The following is a 19,042-nucleotide window of genomic DNA, read 5'->3' on the forward strand; positions in this document are numbered from 1 at the left end:
GTCACTGTCCAGCCGGTCCCACGTGCTCGTTACGACACGCGATCATCGGGAAAAGGCAAGAGAGTCGTTCGAATACCAGCGTGCCCGGCTAGAAAAGAACCATCGGTCCCCCGTTATCGTTATCACCGCCGTAGAGCTGGAAACGCGGAACTCGAGGGACGCCGTCGCAGGGGCCGTGTAGGTCGTCCCCGGGCCGAGAATTTATGGTCGCCTTGTTGTCTCGTCTCGGGACAACGCGGACGCGTAACGAGTTCATCAATTCCATTGGTATTACTCACGCGGCGCGCGTTGCCAGCGCAACAAGTCGCCCCGATGAGAGAAGGATTTTTCATACGGTGCGTTCCTCTAACGGCCTAGCACGTGGGCGACTCGCGTTGGTTTTGACATTGGCACTAAACACAGCTCCGCGCATTAAATGGCCGTCGTTCGGTACTGTAGCTGACACACGGTGCAGCTGCGTGCCGCGCATAGAAACGAGAGAAACCTAACCGATGGGAAAAAGGGAACCGCCGCCGTGCCGTGCCGCGCCGCGCCTCGCCTCGCCTCGCCGCACCGCGTGAAATACGCCGCGATTGTTTAAACGCCGGTTAGGCTACGGGATAGAGGATGCTACCGGGACCTGCTTTGTGGCGGTTACCACGTACCGGCTTAAAGGGATTCCTTGTTCCCGAATTTTTCCTGTGCTGGAAAACGTTCGTTCCTCGCTGCCTCCTGCGGAATTGAATTGTTTGTGGCGGCAGGAACCTGTGTTGGGATTACTTTGTTCTAGATGCCTCTTTGAGCATCAGACTTTGCGCGTTTATATTATCAAATAGGCTTGCGAACGTTAAGGGAAGCCTGCGTGCTTTTGGAGAATGGGGAATCAGGCTTGAAGCAGAACAGTGGCTGTAAATGGTTAGATAAAGGATGTTTGCACCTTAACTAGTCAGCAATGCATCTAAATTTATTTATTTACATAGTATTATACTGAAGTTTTAATATCGAACACTCCGTTCTATTCTGTTGGAAATGTCACGGTGCTATTATATATTTAAAGAAAGATGGTAGATAATTTACTAGACCGGTTAACTCATTGCGTTAAAATGTTTGCGTAAAATACGTTTTATTTAAATCTACGAATAGAGAAAATGGAACATATTAACTGAAAAAAACGAGTGAATAAGATTAATCGAACATTCTAAGAAACTGAAGAGAACCATCGATCATTTTTGTTCGGCATATTTTCATTGATTTACACTCGTTAGTGCAACAACAAGGTCCACAAATTAGCCACACCTGTAGAGGAAAGGAAGAGAAACATTATCTGGTATTTTGTTTCGCGACATCCCGAGTCCTTCCAGTTTTATTTCTGGCTTAAGAGCGGACCTCGGGAGGCGGCGCAGGATCCAAGATGGCGTCCGGCATTGCAGCCAGTCCGAGGTCTTAAAGAAGCAAAGTCAATTCTATCTCTTCCGGTGGCTCGTTTCGGTAGCGTAGCCGCCGCGATCTCAATTAGTCCGTGTTTCAAAGTAATTGTCCTTCCGGCTATTCTAAGCGGCTTTCGAAAATTACGAGCTTGCAAAGGTCGACCCGACGTCTTTATTGCACGCAGCCCAGTGCGCCCGTGTTGGTGCACGTATACGTGTGTTTCGCTCGTAAAACTTACCGCCAGAAATGATCCCCGGGCTGCACGCCTTTTAGCGATATTTTTTCGTCGTCCCCGTTTTCTCTTTCTCTTCACATACCGCAATTATATTTCTTTCTCGATGGACTGCGATCACGCGGCCGCTGCGCATGCATCGTTGCACAAACGTCTCACCCCAATGGGTCCTCGGAAATTATTAATTTCATAAATTGCGAAACCTTCGCGGGAAGAACGAGATGCTTTTGCGTTCTCTGCCGAATTCTTAGCTTTGCTCCGCCTCGACATTAAAATCGCGTGATTTCTTTTGGAAAACTAAATGATTAACCTGTTACCTGGGTAGTTTAATTGTAGCGTCCGTATTTTTAGTCGCGGTACATGTGCGATTTTTGTTTGTTCTTTAGAGCTCTTCATCATCTGAAAATATCCTGGAATGTTTGTTTATACGCTGGTACTTCAGTTTCTGTTGAAATTACAAATTCGAAATGGCAAATGTAATTAGATTTAAACATGGACGTTCCCCTAGAGTTTTGATAAATGTAATTCACAGTTTGTACTTCGATGAAAAATGTTTGAAATATTTTATTAAAACTGTTCATTTTGATTGCCACTCTCGATGATGTCAGCGCCATTATTAACAAATGGAACCTCGTAATGCTCACTTCCATTTCCGTTTCATTCTTCTTACTGTTCAAATTCATACCAGCAATTGTTTGATATCAATCGAGACAGAATCGACTTTGCGTTCGTTAAAAATGAATATATTGTTGCAGTGGCAGTGTTTAGTTTCATTTTGGAAGCCGGCAGAGGCTGTGGAGGATGATAATATTGGGAAGCCAGGAGTACAGTAATCTCGGTAAAATATTGGACTACACTATAAAATTGGACGTTCCAAAATGGCGCGCGGAACGGCCAACGATTTTTGTGCAACGTATAGGGGCGCAGTTGCAGCCGATGCAACCGCGGCGATGCGTTCGCCACGTCGATGCACGCCCGGGCAATGTCGTAAAGAAAAATTCGCGGGCCCAAGAATTACGAGCGAGTTACCTGAACAAAAATAAAAGCCCGACAATAAATAAACGGGCAGTGACGCAAGAGGACGGGCGCGTCCTCCGCCCCCGCAACTGGAAAAAGAAACACCAGCAGATCCTGGAATTACGTTCACCTGGACAGGATTAATTGTGGCGCGTGTCTTTAATGTAATTGGTCGGCCGCGTTATCGATCATTCGACGTACAGAAAGCTTACCCGAGTTCCAATTTTGTCCTCTTTTCCGCTTTTTGTTCTTGCGCCCTTCATTCGGTGACCGGTAACGATCTCCCCACCATTTTTTGCCCGATTTAATTATGATAGCATTTTCTGATCCGCGGCAGAGGTATTCTCGTCATGGAAATTCTACCGTTCGGCCGGGACATATCGACGCGAGATTAAAACGTTCGTTTGTGTAACGTTCCCATTTCAATCTTACCGCCACCAACGAATTTAATATTCCAGCCAGACGTGATTGGTATCGGAGGGAAAAATTATTCCGGCCGAGCACGGTGCGTCCAAAAGGCTGAATAATTTTTTCAGAAATTCGTTTGTTCCTGTTACGTTTCGTTATTTCTTCTTCGAGCATCGATCTATGATAATTATTCAGCGAGATGTAAATTACTTCCACCGCATTGGAAAATTATTAATTGTATATGAACTGGCAATAACGGTGAGATTAATAACTGGAAACGTTAAATCAATTGTACGACGTGCAAATTCGCAAGTTTGGCAGTCCGCTCGTAAAGATCTTATTCCTACGAACGGTGTCTAGCTGCAAACAAATTCTGCTTACAGTGCTAAACATTATCGAAATTGTTGTGCACTTTAATTTGATCTGTGATACTCTTAGCACTCGGACAAATTCAGACTATTCAAAGTCTAGATATCACAATTAGTTTAAGAATAAATCGCCGCGAAGGTGTTAGAACGACCAATCCCTAGTAGGTTAACGTGATTGCTAGAAAATTAGAATTTAAATGGACCACCTATTGGGTCTAAATGGACCCAAGTCCAACTATACGAAGGCTAACCATAGTTTTACCGAAAGATGATATCACTTCGTAGTTCCTCGATATTTTGTTCTGATTTCAGTTGCTAAAAATCGTCGAAACTGGAGCCGATCGGCGCGTGACGACCGAGCCGAAACTCGTCGCGGCGAGTCGTCGGGTAATTATGAGGAATCGGTAAATAATACGCTAATTAGCCGCGAGCCCAGGGCCCGCGAGCCGCGATAAACAGCGCGAATCCACGACTCGACCGCTCGAACGCGATCGTGAATCACGATTGTTCCACGGGGCCGTGTACTACAAGGAAGAACTAACGTCCGATCGGAGATTACAGGGCTAACTAACGATTCCATTTGCTGATTGGCCAGGGCACCGGCTACCCCGGGGAACTTTTATCGGGCCTGCCTCCCACGAGAGGCCTAACACGGACGCGTTGCCGATAAAACCGCAAGGTTACCAGGGCCTGCACGCCAATCAATTAAGATCAATCGCCCCGGCCGGATCGGGTTTTTCTCTTTGACGCCACGTTTTTCGCCAGCCCGGACGACCGGGTGCCGAGATCGCACCTCGTTCTATCGTTCTCGCGCCTTTGCCGATCGCTTTGAAGACGCTTTCCTTTTTTCATCGACGTTTCTCTCGCCTTTATCGGCGAGACCCTCGACCGTTTCCTGATCTTCGATGATCGAATGGTGTCGCCGAGATCCTGCGGTTTATCCTTCGGAGACTCTTGACACCCACTTGACGCCGGTTAGTAATAAGATAAGCTGTTACATTATACATTTTCGATCATTAGGGTGCGCTGAGGATTTGTTGAGGGGGTCCCTTAGTTGAGGACGCGATTGCAACGCGATCTCCGCGAATTTTCTGAGAGGAGGACGTTCGGCATCTTTATTCCACATTTGATGGATTTATTGAGTAACGTTTGAAGGATGTAGATCAATTTTTATAAACGACAGTAATAGTTTTCGACGAAGTTGTGTTAATAAATGCGAGCGTTGTTTAGCGAGTCTCTTTTGATGCTCTGATCGTAAAGCGATCTTTCAAAATTATTGGAGCGAAGGACGTTCAGTATTTTCATTTCACATTTAGTAGGTTTATTAAGTAACGTTTGAAGAATATAGACAAATTTTTATAAACTACGGTAATAATTTTCATCGAAGTTGTATTAGTAATTATGAGTGTTGTTTCGTGAGCCTTTTTTAGTTTGACAAAAACCGATTGTAAGGCAATTTCTAGGAATTTTTTTAGGGAAGAGGAATAAGTATTATACTTTCAAACTTTAAACACTTATTAATTAACTTTCAGAGCATGCACTCCAATTTTTATGAAGTCGGATAAAAGTGTACTTCAGAGTGACAATGAATATTCATCCAGATTATAAGGCAGCCAGATGGACTATTTCCAAAGAAAAGTTTTGCGTCTGATAATCCAGAACTTGTCACACTTTTCGAGCAACATTCGAAGAGTGCACTCAGATTTTTCTAAGCAACAAGAATTATTTTCTCCAGAGTTACTTAATAAAATAGAAGCATCGTTTAAGGGATCTCCTTAGTTTTACATTCCAATTATAAGACAATCTTTGGGCATTTTTCAAGAGAACAGTATTACGTCCAAATTTTTATAAGTAACAATAACAATCTTGGTCGAACGATACCAAATAGTATCGCCGTTTATAGGATTTACCAGTGATTGATACGACCTCAAAGATCAAACCGAGAGTAAAAGTCGTGCAAGAACCTTGTCTTTCGACTGTCACTTGTCATCAAATTTCTGTCACGGTGCGATAGAGAGAAAAAAACGATGGAATTGATTGTAAGAGATGGGGGAATCGATATCGTCGCGATGGCTCTGTATCAGTTCCAGGTGAACTCGCGTGGGAACAGATTCCCCGGCCTTATCGGACAGAAACGTCGGAATTTATGGTGTATTACCCCGAAATAACCGTAAATCATCGCGGTCCGCATGCCAAAACAGAGAGGATCCAGGAGAGAACTATTTATTCGGCATTGGTGCATCGGCCGCTGCAGCCCCGCTCCGCTCTGCGAGTGTGTCTCACCCGTAAATCAGCCGGTTTTACGTCGGCAATGCAGCTTCTGTGACGGGTATAGGCGACACCGAGGATACCTGATCGATTTGTATTCAATGGGCCATCCGTGAAATCGAAATCGATCCAAGCCGAGCCGGCGGAAACGGAGTCGCAAGAAAAATTCCGGGCACCGTAAAAGGAGACACCTCGCAACCCCCTCCACTCGATTCCACTGACGAATAATGCTGTGCGCCACCCTTTTTCATCCAATTGTTTATCGCCGCGCCACCGAAAAGGTTCGCGAACCCGCCGAACGATGCATTATGCATGCCAGTGCATGGAGAAATTTTAATCGGAGCGGAATTTTATTTGTCAGCTCCGTTCTCACGTTTCAACGTTTAATTCGTCAGCCGGACAATAATCGGCGACGATCAGCTCGATAATCAGCGTCGATCTAAGAACAACGTAAAATTCATCGTTTCTCTATTAACACGTTGACTGCCACGCGTATTTACAACAAAATCTCCTACAGGCCACCCGTGCCGCTATAGGAAGCGTGCGCTGTTAATTCATATCTGTCTCTGTACCTGCATGAACAGTTGGAATCTTTGCCGAGTACCGAATGGTATAACTTAAAATCTCTGTCCTTATTTGTTTTCAATAATGAAAAGAGATCGGATTGCCCGGAAGGAGAAGCATAAATAAAATTACATCGTCAGATTCTGATTTGGATACTGATAAATATAATCTTAGTGATAATGAATGTTATGAAGATACTATTGACGAGATTTTACGAGAGAGAATTGGTCATGGAAGAAGAAAGAAATGTTGACGATACCGAGGAAGCTACAGTTCAAATAAAAGATACGAAATGGACCGATCAGAGGCACGAGCATATCTGAAAAAACAAACAACTTTTTGTCCAAGCTGTCCTGATCAACCTCAACTTTGCAGAGAATGTTTTAATGTTATACACTGCGAATAATTTTTTTAATAAACCATTTTTATAAGAATTCAATAGTTTCATTACCTCCTGTAGAATATTTGTCGAAATATTTTCGGAAATCCTTTGTAAGTAGTCAAATCAGTGTCACCCGAATTACGGGTGACGTGGCCTGATGAGAAGTTTTGCTGTCACCCGAATACGGGTAACGCGGCAGTCAACGTGTTAAACGTGCACTACTATTTAATAAAACAAATCCGAAAAGGTATCAATCCTCGAACGTTCTGCTGGCGTTTGATAATCATTAACATATTCGCGCAAAAATTGCTGGATCTAGCGAGACACAGACTATAAAGAACCTGTGATGAAACATTTCAAGTCATAACACAAAATTTATCAACTGAATCCGATCACAATCGTTCTAAACAGGGTCCGTTTTCATAAAAATGAACGCCAAACCTATCGGGCATTAAAATCAACTAATCCGTGCGATTTTATAAGGTAAGACTGAATTTATTTATACCTTTATACCCCTTACGATGTATATTTGAACTAAGAATTCAATGATTAAGTAATTTAATTAAGTATAATTAATTTGAGTATTCAATGATTTCTCGTCAAAGAGTCCCCATGTCATTTGCCGAGTCTTCAGTGTTGACAAAGTAATCACGTGGCACTCGCTTGACGGGTTACGCGATAAAACACTGATACATTCCGAGGAAGGTAGCGCAGCAACATCGTCAAAAATCTCTTCGCTAGTGACGTAAATTATCTCAACGACGAGCTTAAATCGAACAGACTTTGTGTACAAGAGCTTGCGGTCCGTTGTTGCGTACGTCGAACGCTGATGGCTACGGCGTTAAAACCCGGCAGCATTATCGCCGGCCAGGAGGGAATAGTACTTGCCCGTTCCCATTCGCAGGCTCGGTGAACACCGCGGCAGCATCGTATACGAAATTATTCGCCGAACGGTTCGTCGCGAATCACCGTGTAAACGGCGATTTTCTGTCCGCCGGTCGCGGAGTCGTTGACCCGATAGGAAACGGTCTCCAATCGAGGGAAAAATCTCGGAAATTATTGCGTGCCGCGGACATCTTACACACGCGACTATCGCATCCGCCGGCCAATATCACGTCTCACTTATTCGCATTCGGCATATCGAAGCAGGAAGAATTTCCATGCGAGATATCGGCTGAAAGGGGGCAGAGAGAGGAGGGGGGGCAGGGAGAGAGAGAATCGAATGGTCCCTCGGCCACGGTTTGTCGCGAGCCATGGTCGTGGGAAATGCCGCGGAACCCTTGACCTTGAACACCATACCGATTCCTATTATCCGGAATATATTGCGGCATTAAAGTACCGCACACGCTGGGATCGCGTGTCCAATAAGACGTCAGATTAGCCTCAAACATCCTCGCCGTTTCTCGCGGACGATCAACCTTCGGGATTACCGGTGAACCCGCGGCTCGAATCAACCTAAACCTTTATCAGATATTCCGCTTTCTGGGAAAATTGGCTTAGAGACCGTTGGATCCGGCTTTTAATAAGCCCCCACGGTGTTGCTTCGTGTTCGAACTATGATTACGCAGAAATTACGGAATTTTTTGTTTCGATCAATTTACGAACCCAATTTGCAGTTCGTGGAACAAAAATGCGCAGCCGCCAGAACTTCGAACGATCGCGACTTTTTCAAACAGAGGAAAATGGAAATAGTAAATTTTTCGGAACAGAAAGAAGCAGAACAGATTGCTGTTAAACTGCATGTTTAATGCGACTGCGACAGAAATTAAAGATTGAAAGAATTAGAAACATTCGAAGGATTTAAAAATGCGGTTGCATTGTTTCCGAATCGTTAAAATGATCGAAGAACGAAATCAACGTCTGCGTAGCTCCCGTATCTTGCAATTAGTGCAGACAATTATCATTTTTCATCAAACTCCGCAGTGTTGTTATTATCTCGGATACGTCGATCGCGAGATAAATGAAATAAACAATTGGTCAAAGAAAGGCGAATTCCTCGAACAACACAACGAAATCGAAGATCACAGAAAACGTCCGGATCGCTAAAAAAGAAAACAAAAAATTCAACAGAAGAAATCGATTGATACCGACCTCGAATTAAGGAACGCCCGAAGATCGTCGAGGTATCAGCGCCGAAATTCGTGTCGTCGTGAAATTAATTGGACCGCCGAATAACGAGGCCCGATCTAATCTAAACGATTGCGAGAGCCTCGTCGGAACGATGCGAACTCATCCCAAGCGAGCAGACTGGTCTTTCCAGCGGCCGCCTGCGGACTCGGAGATCCAGGATCCAGGATCCAGGATGTCGGCGATGGAACGCGAGACGCGCGAAGCCGTACGGTTTTATTGGCCGATTCGATTCCGGTTTCATCGTCGAAATTAAAATGGCTCGCGGACCGGAGCCGAGCCGGTCGGATAATGAAGAAAGGAGGCGCGCGATCCTCGGCAAAACGCGACGCGTCCCATCGTCTTTCCGCGGGTCGTTTGTCACCGGCGCCCACGCATAGAGTGCTATACACGTAGAACTGAACTCTCGCGGACGGAGCAGCGGGAAACGAGCACGAGAGAGAGAGAGAGAGAGAGAGAGAGAGAGAGGAGAGCGTGTCGCTTACCCTAAACGAGTAGGCGCGGGTAAGAGCGAGCTTCGACGCGTATTAAGAGATCGCGCGCGATACTTCTCGCGCTTCTAATCTTACCAGTCATTCGGCCCGAGTTCCTTGACCCTGATGCTCCGGAACGCCGTGCACTTGACGGTGGAAGGTGATCCGGATTCTTCGGCGTTTTTTCCGTACCCGTAGTCGCCTTGGGCCGCGCCCCCTCTTTCAGAAAATTGACTTTCAACGGGCACTGTCGCGGCGTCGCGATCTCCTCGAGCTTGTTGTTTCTGGTTTGATTTGCCGCACGTATCGCCGTCGCTCGCATGCTTAATCCCTTCCCTTCCCTATTGATGACATCCTGAAAATGAGCAATTGCGTCATCAAGTATCATACATACAGTCTATTATACAAACCATTACGCATTCGAGTGTCACGAATGCATAATACCAATTGAAGAATTAATATGATAAATAATATAATAATAATAAATAAATAAAATATTAATATAAAATAAAATATATAAAATATATTTATATATATATAATATAATATAATAATAATATATATTATATAATATAATATAATATAATATATATATATATATATAATATAATATAATATATATATATATATATATATATATATATAATATAATATAATATATATATATATATAAATATATTATATATATAGTATTATATATATAATTATTATTAATATATAAAATATATAAAATAAATATATAAATAAATAAATAATAAAAGTAATAATAAATAATATAATAGCTGTTAACCTGTTAACTGGATATGACGAAATAGTTCGCCATATAAGGAAGACAACTTCAATGGGGATGGCGACGTTTCTCGTCGTGGAAATTTTAAAAGGTAATAATGTGAAGCGCATTGCGCTCTACATCGTTCTTGCTCATGAAAACCTAGCGTGTCCACATGGTAATATGTACTTCGAATTTGAATGATTTCGTTTGAAACACCGCTATAACGTTCATTATATGTAATAGACTAAGGATGTCAGGATATACTAAAGAAAACTGTGTAACAAATAACAGAACTGGTTTAAGAGTACTGAGGAATGTTATTTTTATTCTAGACGTTCTTAAGATACGGACGCATTAGTTCTCCATCAATAAAAGAGGACACGTTCCTGTCTTAAAAAAGGTTGGAACAACAAAACGTTCGGTCACCTAAGCGTGGCTCGTTATTTTAGATTAGAATTAGGCTTGTTTGCCCATTTATTAACGAACGTTTGAATGAACCCGCTTATTGGAATTCATATGGTAATAAAAATTGCATTTCGTTTGAACAAATGCGATCCAGTTATTATTATAAAGTTATTATTTGCCTATTCATTAACAAACGTTTGAATGAACTCACTTATTGAAATTCATATGGTAATAAAAATTGCATTTCGTTTGAACAAATGCGATCCAGTTATTATTATAAAGTTATTATTTGCCTATTCATTAACAAACGTTTGAATGAACTCGCTTATTGAAATTCATATGGTAATAAAAATTGCATTTCGTTTGAACAAATGCAATTCAGTTATTATCATGAAGTTATTATTTGCCTATTTATTAACAAACGTTTGAATGAACTCGCTTATTGGAATTCATATGGTAATAAAAATTGCATTTCGTTTGAACAAATGCGAACCCATTATTATCATAAAGCAACGTAATAATTGTTAGGTAGAGTTTGATTTATTTGTAAACTGCTCAAATAACAAAAAGATTTATCTAAGATTTGTTTAAGATTTTTAAGCTTGAAAAATTGAAAATAGACGTATTTGTTTTGAAAATAATTTAACAACGAACAATTCTATCCTCTGTAAGATATCCTCCGTACGTGAAATTAAAAAGAAGTTACGTTGAACATTCCGAAGCAAGAAAAATCGAATTCCCCGAGAAAAGGCACGTTCGTAGCATTCGCTTAGCAAGTGCACAGAGTAGCGACAGGTAATTCTGTCCCCTAGGATTATCTATCATCGACGACATGAAAAAGCGTCGCTATAACGTGATCACTAATCTAATTTACTGATCCCTATTAATCATCGGTTTTTACGGCAGAACCGGGCAGAGAGATTTCTCGGTTTCAATGGCGTATGCAGAACAGGTTTCCAGATGGTGACAGACACCATACGTTAAATTCCACCGTAGCCGATCATAAACCTACCGCAAACTGCCCGGCTGCGGACAGTGCCCCAGTCCCACCCACTAATTCTGTGAACGTGTAAAAACAATTAACGCCGGTGTCGTTAGTTAGCCGGTTCTGCCATTAGCAAACGCCGGGGTCAATATTAATCCCCCTCGAACGACGGCAATATACGGACGAGTGTTCGTAATAATTTCTTGTATTGCTGTATCGACAGTCGATTAACTGGCTAACAGCACGTCGCCGTGGTGGTTTTGCACGGTGATCAAAATTCTCATTAAATCGGAGCATGGCAGCGGGCATGTTCACGCGACGCGTTCGTTTTATCTAGAGATGGGATCGAGCGTTCCGCGAGATCCATCGATCCCTGATCGACCGTAAAATATCTGTCGTTGAATTAGGCTCACGCAGCTGACGTTCGGTGCATCAATTAACAAAATATTGCCTCGCAAGGATGTATTTAATTATCTTCTCGACAACACAGCGATGTCGAAAATGTCATGAAATTGACGGAATTTGTCCAAAGGAATCAAAATTGTCGAGCTAGGAGTTTCTCGCACGATCCTGCATTTTGCCAAAATGAAACAAAAACAAGGAACTTTGTTATGCTGGATATATGCACGCAGGAATGCTAAAAAATTATACACGGTTTACTTCTTATTTCCCGATTAGAAACAGTCGCGTTTGTTTCCAAAGTAGTTTAGCAACAAAAAGGTCTATCCAGCGTATCCCTAATTTTAGATTGGCAAGCGTTACGTTCATCTCGAGGTAGCAATCTGTACCGACAAAGTACATATTCGACCAGCGAGAAGTTCCGTTTCGTTTGTAGGTTTCAAAGGATTCAACGCATGGCTCACACACACAAGTCATTTTATTTTCAAGTGAATCATGAACAATAATTTAACAGAGTGTCGATCAAGCGATTCCGGATGCTGAAAATGAGGAGGCGATGAAGAAAGAAATGACGTTCCCGAAAGGAGGGTGAGAGCTATCCGCCGGACGAATCTATCCTCGATCAATCATCCGGCGACAGTCTCGCCGTCCGTTCGCAAATGCAGGCGACCGATCCCAAAGAGGATAACACCATGAAAAGGAATCATCGTTACGGTCGGCTCTCGGCCGGGGAACGCGGATCCCTTTTCTAGCCTGTCCGGCGAAAGGTCGCGACGCGGTCCGATCTCTGCTGCACTCGTCTCTCGTGTATCGTCTCGTTTCCCAAATGTACGCTGCCATTTTGTGTCCTCCAGCTCTGAACGGAGCCGGATCGAGAGCTTAATAAAGGTAGACAGGTAGATCGACGGCGGGATGGAGCTGCGCTAGAGGCGCGGTCTTGAGCAACAGTGTTGGCGCGACGTTCACCTTCGAGTCCCCGTGGATCTGAGTGACCCCGTGACTGCTAACAGACGCGGTGACGGTGGCGGTAGCTAGTTTCGTAGCTGGGACAGCCTCTTTGAGAAGTGGGACCACTGGAACCGTCTTCTGTTCTAACAGAGGCACGGTGGGGACGGCTAAAGGCTGGTAGATCTTCGTGGAAGGATGAATCTGGCTGACACCATGACTCGAGATGGACGTCGTCACGGTGGACGTGGCTGGCAGAAGGGTCTCCCCGGCGATCGGCAGAACCGGGACAGCCTGCTTGGTCAGCACTGGGACCGACACGGAAGGCGATTGAACGAGCGCGATCGGCTCCTGGCTGATCTTAACCGCGTCCTTCAGCTTTGCTCCCTCGATGCCGAGCTGCTTGTGAAGCTCGATGCGGTTCTCGTGATAAGAGGGCAAAGTGGTCAGCACCGGCAGGCTATCGAACCGGGTCGGGGCCTGCAGGATCACCGGCAGGCGCAGAAAATCGATTGGCTTGTCCTTGCCGGCGTCCTCGGCACCTGACAGCTTCACGCTCGCGCTGTTCTGCACTTGAACTTGACTCTGCTGCGAGGTCGCCAGAGGAATCTCGCTCTGCAGGATCAGCGGCTCCAGCCTCAGCTGGGCCTGCGGGACCAGACCCGGCTGGATCTTGATGTCTTTGTTGATCTGCACCTGTTAACAAGCCCTTTGTTAGCTGGCTCGCAGGAAGACACGGCGAGGATCTTAGGCGAAGGCGATAGCGCTGTTCATCGGCAGCATGTTCGTTAATTCTAAGGGTGTCCTTAACGAGCTTGACAAGTTCTGTCCTTTGCTATTTCGGCAGAGGAGAACGTATTAAGGGTCTTAAGCGAAGACGGAAACATGATTCATTGTAATCGATAATTCTAAGGGTAAATTCTAAGGGATAATTCTAAGGGATAATTCTTCGGATTCGCTAAAGCTCGAGGCTCTCGACGTCAACATGCTTGACGGTACAGGTTGTTAGTGTCGTCAATAGCCGTCGACAATGTCGCCGGTTCGTTCAACGAGGCTGGGGAAGAAAATAGCTTGTGTGGACGTTGATTTAGCACCGTCAATAAGGAAACCAAGGAAGAGAAGTATATAAGGATTATACTGACAGTACCGAAATGTCGTCAATAATGTACCGATGACAGGATCGATGGTTCAGTTAGAACGTTTGTCGAACTTCTGACACGTTTGAATCAAATGGTCTCGAACTTCAGACATTAGGACACCTTAGTATAATACAACAACGTAGCGCAGAGAAGGATAAACCTTTGATTCCACTGGTTTTCGGAAGATTTGAAGACGTTTGAATCAAAAATGCACGCGAACATCGAATATCAAAGAAACGTTAGTATAACTTACAAACGTAGGACAATGACGAACCCGCGATTCCACGTACTGGTGGAAGTTTTAACACGTTTGCCCGAGATGCACTCAAATACCAGATATTGTCAGTTTTTCATTTTAAAATCGTTGAAATTATGCAGACGTTTTCGTTGGAATTGGTTGAATAAATTCCTTAATTCGAGCAGAAAATTATAACAAAACTGGCACAGAGTCTAGGAAAAATCGGCGATATCGTTCTTATAAAACGGTAGACGCCGGTCATTTTTAGCGCTCGATAGGTTTAACGTAAAAGAACACAAAATCACCTGGCTCTGATGAGACGTCGACAGCGGTACCCCAACAGCTGGTTCCGACAAGAGCAACTTCACGCCCGCAGCGTTCTCGGTCTGCTCGCTCTGGTTCTCGTTGGCCAGGTCCAGGCTGCGCTTCCTGCGGCTCGGTTTCTCTTGTTCCTCGGTCTTCTGTTGTTCGTCAGGTTTCACGCTTCGCGCCAGCAGCACGTGGGTAGCCTCGGGCTCCAGGCTCAAGTTGTCGTCCGAGGGCAGATCCGTCGCGGCCACGCGGAAACCGTAGTTGTCCGCCACGTAGAACACCGATTGCAGGATACCGTTCGCGTCCACGTAGCTGTAAGAGCCGCGGACGACCCCGTCGGCCCCTTTGATCTCCTCCTTCGCAGACGGCCCGCCAGCGTAACTGTAAGCGTGCTCGCCTGTCCTCGTGTTCTGGTACTGATTGTAAACCGGAAGCGGGCTCGACAGGTACGCGTACGGTAGCAGATTGAACTGCGCGCCAGAGACCAGGCTCAAGCCTGCGATCAACGGAATCTGCACAGAGAACATCGCGGTCTTTTCATCCGAGGACTGTGTCGGCAACTCTGGGCAAACAGTGGGCCAAGCTGAACGGAGTCTTTGGCACCGGGATGCTTGCCCCGGGCGCCGCACACCGGCGAACTTGTCAGAAACCGTGGACAACGGTCAACGACATTTTTTTTGTCATACTTCTGATATTCTCTGCAGCGCGTCTTGTTTATACGCGAGCAGAGCATGATTTCTCAGTGAAACTGATTATTAATATACAGTCGTCTGGACACGTCGACTGCTGCAGGATTAATCTATGAAAGTTTATTCCAGCTTAAAATTAATCTATAAAAGCTTATTCCATAATGTAAGAACAGAGAGGACAAGATTTATCATAGAATTTACTTGTGTAAATTCGATTAAAACCAATTTTGATTTACTTAATAGACCGTACTAAAAATCGAGTTCCAAGTGTATTAAAAAAAAATTGTATCACCCATATGTGACCATGACATGGCAGTCAAAGTGTTAAAGATGTACATAAAAGGAAATCGTTCGTCTTTAATTGCGAGCCTTTTCAACGCTGATTTTTTTGGTTTCAAATGCTGATGTGCAATGGGTAATCTTAATTGACAGGACCTGAATCAACTCTATTCCGACTTCGTTGTTTTATTCCACGTTTTCGAGCCATGGGAATACGGTATCTATACACATTCTACCTTTAAGGTGATTAACAGATTGCCAGATACAGATAGAACGGTGGTTCGATAAAACCGTGAACTATTTCTGAAAGTATAGATACCTGAAGCCGCGCTAGCTGACCATCCCACTCCTATTACTTCGGGCGTACGATACAGACAGCGATTACGATCGCGGATATCTTATTTCAAAAAGCAGACCACAGTTTCCACCGCACGGCGTGCCAGCTAAGCCTTTGCCTCGCGGAAAAAAGAGGAACGTCTGCGCGAGTACAAGCCGTCGAGGAACTTGAAAATCGGCCGTTCCCGATCGATCCGAGTGTGTCCGCATAAGAGAAACGATTCCCCGGATCGCCGGGCCCGAAATGAATCGTCGCGGGATACTCGGTTCCCAGAACGATCATTGAACGAAACGACGGGAAAGCACGCTCGTGACTTCGGAATCCTCTCGAGGTTCGCCGAAGCCCTCGACGAGGTTGCATTGCCGACGGATTCGTTCGAATTTTACTCCCGCCGCGCCGTGTATTCTCTTGCTCTCGGCACGCGAGAGGGGGGTAAGTTTATACTTGCATGAGCCACGGAGATCCAGCAGCTCTCTTTACGATCCAATAAGAGACGAACGAGCAGCTACAGAGGTGGCGAGCGGAAAACAGAGTGCGAAGGGCCGTCCGACCCTCCCCCTGAAGGCCAAAAGAACGATTTAGATTTTGTTTCTGTGATTTCGGCTGATCTGAATTTCATCGTGCCGAATAGTTCCGAGCCCTGTTATCGCGGCCGTGATTTTGCGGAACGTCGCGCTGCGTTCTTTCCGCTGGAACGAACCGACACTCGATGCATAGGGTAATACGGTGGATAATAGGATGGCCTGCTTCTTCGAAAAATGACGGCACGATCGAATAGTTACGTCAGATGGATGTATTTGCAAAAGTATGCGTACGCGGAATCTGGGCAAGAATCTCGTAGACCAAGAATAAGGGATGAAAAGTAGGGCACGACCGATTAAACGCGAAGCGAATGAAACTCGCGCGACCGCTTTGGTGTGCTAAAAATCGTGGTCTTTCGAATAAGAGGACCAATTAACGTGTGCCGCACTCGGTAACTTCAATGCGTGGCTGACAGGCACCGTCGTCTTGAAATGTTGCCGCGCGCATCGATGGCGCTCTGTGCGTTCACGGATTCTAAATTCTCTACTCGGTGACTCGGTTTTCATGGAAAACATTTACTGTTTAACAGTCTTTACGTATCACTTTGGATCTCTTCCTTGCTTAAAACAACGTTAGAACGTATTTGAATGATTGCCTGTAAAGTTACAGTTGCAATGAATGCAAATGTCTGTAAACGTCTGATAACGCGTGAATAGAAAGTCAATTGAAAATGCAAATCTAAAGCAACGTGCAACGATGCTTGAAAACGTTTCAAGACAGAAACGAGCTTTCATCTTAGAGTCGACCTCAGTATACAAATTCGGTGAGGATGAACGTTAACCGTATTAACCTTGGCGTCAACGTCTAAAACTGTCCGCGTCTTTCCAGTACCGTTCTGTAGTCCGTAGACTTCGCAGTCTCAAACATAAATTACTGTACGATTAACCATGAAACTAGGAGTCTGTGACAATTTTTGACAAATTTTTTTGACGGCAAGAACGTGTATACAGAATTTCAAAGAAATGTCGATGCCAGGCACCCGAGTACCTGGAATCCCACCGGAGGGTAGAAGCAGAGAGTTTCTGCGAAGCTCTCAAAGGTTACTGCGTTTTCGGGTACTCACCAGTGCCTGCATCTTGTCACTTGTGATACGTGTGTTCCCGAGAACCTCCTTGCTCACCGAAGGACTGTTCTGTTTGTGCACCTTGCTTCCGATCTGGTTTTGACTTATATACAAGGCGGAGGGGACGAGCGAGCCGCGCTCGGACGGTGTCTTCGAACCAGGAACCGGAGGAACCGTCGAAGGACAAGCGGCGGATCCGTTCACCGAATACTCGGGGACGGGATCCCTCGATCCGGGATCCGGATCCAGGTGAGAATCGTCTTTGCCACGCCCTTCGCGTCGCGCCGTTCGCCAGATCCCTCGACCGTTTCTTCGTCCGGTTCGGTTTTTCTCATTTACTTTTGCTACAGCGACCGGCTCGCGGAACAGACGCTCCGCAGAACGATGCTGGAAGCCTCGAGAGCGAGGATAGGATCCGTGATCTTCCTGTCGAACATCGCGCGGCAATTCCGACGAATTTACACAGAGTAATCTCCATAGAGGGCTACCATTACGCGGCTGTTATAGACGGTGGCAAGAACTTTGCCGGCCAGTACATAAAACCGGGAAAATTTACAGCCGCGGGAAAAAAGGGCGATCAGGGCCGCATGTTGGTCTTCTCAGGCCCCAGATCTCGGAGTAAACTCGTTGATCTACGCCGAGCAGAAAGATCTCTCCAGTCTATGAATAAGCTGTAGTTATTTTTTTTACAGTGTTTTCCATTTGTGCTGGTGTTACGTTTATCGACGTAGTTCCGACGCAAATTATTATTACTACCGTTTATTATCATTATCACTGCTCCAAAAGATATGGATAGTATTCTGCGAACGTTAGCTAACAACTGTGGAAATTTCGAAATTTCAATACACAATACTTTTCGTCGCTAAATCTCCACGAACCGACGCGTAATCGGAATGTCGGTAATGTTTATTGTAACTCCGAAGGAAATCGTTGTTCTTCCTTAGAAAAATTTCTGTACACTCTCCGAATGTTAATCAATATGTCTACCAAGTTTCAGTGCGTCTCTTTTCAAAAATGTCACAAGCTGCCGTACGATCGTGACGACAACGAGACCTCTGAAAAAGCCCTCCTACTTGTTAGCCTAACACCGAAGAAAATCATTAGTCCAGATCCGAAAAAATCTAAGCGCATTCCACGGACGTCGGTTAACAGTCGCGCCGAGTTTGAAATTCTAATGCCGCGTAACGTGTTCAGAAAAAATTCGAAAAGATCGGCTTACGAGCGTCAAGGTAGACAGAGCCCTCGAGCATCGGCTCGGTATCCGCGTCGCGCATAAACTTCTTGCGCCACTGTTCATAAACGATAGCTTCTGCGTGCGTGCGGTATAATTAAGCCGGTGAAACGGCGGGCGTCGTTAACACGGTCGTTGAGTCTGTTCGGTTTCCCGTGGGCCCGGGCGTCCGCGCCGCCAAGGCGACAACATCGGCAGCTCCTTTCTTCGGACGATTGATCGAGCCCGACACACAATGGGAGTCGTGATTGCGTTTCCCGACTATAGTGTTCGACCGACCTTGATCGCCGGCGTCCCGTGCAACACAGGCGAAATTGTTCGCCTGCCTCCGGCCTTTTTCCCGCGACGTTTTTTCCGGCGACCGAACCGCAGACACCCAGGAATCCACCCTTGCCCACAATGAAATCGGCCGCGGCGGGC

General features: G+C 45.2%; 1 protein-coding gene across 1 annotated transcript; it reads right to left on the reverse strand.

Annotated features, from left to right (window-relative positions):
* Window positions 1-12,267: 12,267 nt before the first annotated feature.
* LOC117219612 (uncharacterized) lies at window positions 12,268-17,501 on the reverse strand. Its single transcript, XM_033468884.2, has 3 exons — window positions 17,392-17,501; window positions 14,435-14,953; window positions 12,268-13,448 (listed from the first exon to the last, which is right to left on the reverse strand). Exons 1-3 carry the CDS (start codon window positions 17,401-17,403, stop codon window positions 12,687-12,689), a joined length of 1,293 nt encoding a protein of 430 aa, XP_033324775.2. The 5' UTR covers window positions 17,404-17,501; the 3' UTR covers window positions 12,268-12,686.
* Between the last annotated feature and the right edge of the window lie 1,541 nt (window positions 17,502-19,042).

This window comes from Megalopta genalis, chromosome 15 (assembly GCF_051020955.1).
Source record: "Megalopta genalis isolate 19385.01 chromosome 15, iyMegGena1_principal, whole genome shotgun sequence".
Lineage (NCBI taxonomy): Eukaryota > Metazoa > Arthropoda > Insecta > Hymenoptera > Halictidae > Megalopta > Megalopta genalis.

What these genes read in the sequence shown, in the direction of transcription:
- LOC117219612 (XM_033468884.2), bottom strand. An exon ending in CGACGTCTCATCAGAGCCAG is followed by an intron (nt 13,449 to 14,434) that starts GTGATTTTGTGT and finishes GCTTGTTAACAG; the next exon opens with GTGCAGATCAACAAAGACAT.